This window comes from Austrofundulus limnaeus, unplaced genomic scaffold (genome assembly GCF_001266775.1).
Source record: "Austrofundulus limnaeus strain Quisiro unplaced genomic scaffold, Austrofundulus_limnaeus-1.0 Scaffold119, whole genome shotgun sequence".
Classification (NCBI taxonomy): Eukaryota; Metazoa; Chordata; class Actinopteri; order Cyprinodontiformes; family Rivulidae; genus Austrofundulus; species Austrofundulus limnaeus.
Genome location: NW_013952521.1, coordinates 297714 through 298966, shown reverse-complemented (window position 1 = coordinate 298966; position 1253 = coordinate 297714). Strand labels below are relative to the sequence as shown.

At 37.8% G+C, this 1253-nt stretch overlaps 1 protein-coding gene across 1 annotated transcript in view; it reads right to left on the bottom strand.

The window, feature by feature from the left end:
• Positions 1 to 7: 7 nt before the first annotated feature.
• The window catches only part of tbkbp1 (TBK1 binding protein 1), a 79971-nt gene continuing 78725 nt past the window's right edge, over positions 8 to 1253 (bottom strand). Inside the window, exon 10 of the mRNA XM_014014733.1 lies at positions 8 to 199. Within this exon, the coding sequence (XP_013870187.1) occupies positions 71 to 199 (129 nt within the window). The 3' untranslated portion in view covers positions 8 to 70. The remainder of the gene's footprint in view (positions 200 to 1253) is intronic.

Genomic DNA, 1253 nt, shown 5'->3' with positions numbered 1-1253 from the left:
GTGTGTGTGTGTGTGTGTGTGTGTGTGTGTGTGTGTGCGTGTGTGTGTGCGGGGCCCGTTGCCATGGCAATCATATCTTGCTGTTCTCCAGGTGGGAGTCGATGTGCTTGATGAGGGCATCGTCAGGGTAACCGACGGGGAAAATCAGCTGGCAGAGAGGGCAGCTCCTCATGTCGTTGTCCTCCGTCTCCATCCAGAGCTGCAGGGCGACAGGGACAGCGTCACACGCGTCAGCAAGCAGCCGAAACAACAAGACACGAGACTCAGGAAGGAAAATTATCAGTTTGTGGGAGGAAAACAACTCACGTCGTCACAGCTACTCACACACCCAGCTGTTTGCTTTAATCACAAACAAACAGCTGGAATCATGAACGACCGCTGACATTTAAAATCAGTGACTCTGCTGTTGTATTCTTAAAGTTAAAAAGTGCAGAGCTAAACTAGGCAAAACTGCAGCCAAAAGCTCAAATTAGCAGAAGAGTAGGTAACAGCTAAAACTGGCTAAGCAGTAGCTGAAGGCTAAACTAAACAAAACAGAAACTAAAAAGTACAATTAGCTAAAATAATACTACAAGTTTAAGCCAACAAAACAGAAGTTGAAAGCTAAACTCAACAAAACAGCAACAAACAGGTAAACTTAGCCAAAATATTACTAAAAGTTTAAGCCAACAAAACAGAAGCTGAAAGCTAAACTCAACAAAACAGCAACTAAATGGTAAAATTAGCTAAAATATTATTAAAAGTTTAAGCCAACAAAACAGTAGCTGAAAGCTAAACTCAACAAAACAGCAACTAAAAGGTAAAATTAGCTAAAATATTATTAAAAGTTTAAGCCAACAAAACAGTAGCTAAAAGCTAAACTCTGTAAACATGTTAAAAGCTAAATCCAGTGCAACTGTAGGCAAAAGTTCAAGCTTTCAAAACCATTGCTAAGATAAAAAAAAGAGTAGCTTAAAGCTAAAATTTGCTAACAATTTCTAAATGTTCTAATTATTAAAACAGTAACCAAAAGCTCAAATTAGCATAAGAGTAGGTAACAGCTAAAATTGGCTAAGCAGTAGCTAAAAGCTAAGCAACAAAACAGCAACAAAAAGGTAAAATTAGCTAAAATATTACTAAAAGTTTAAGTCAACAAAAGAGTAGCTGAAAGCTTAACTCTGCAAACGTGTTAAAAGCTAAATTCAACACAAATATAGGCAAAAGTTCAAGCTTTCAAAACCATTGCTAAGATACAGAGTAGCTTAAAGCTAAAG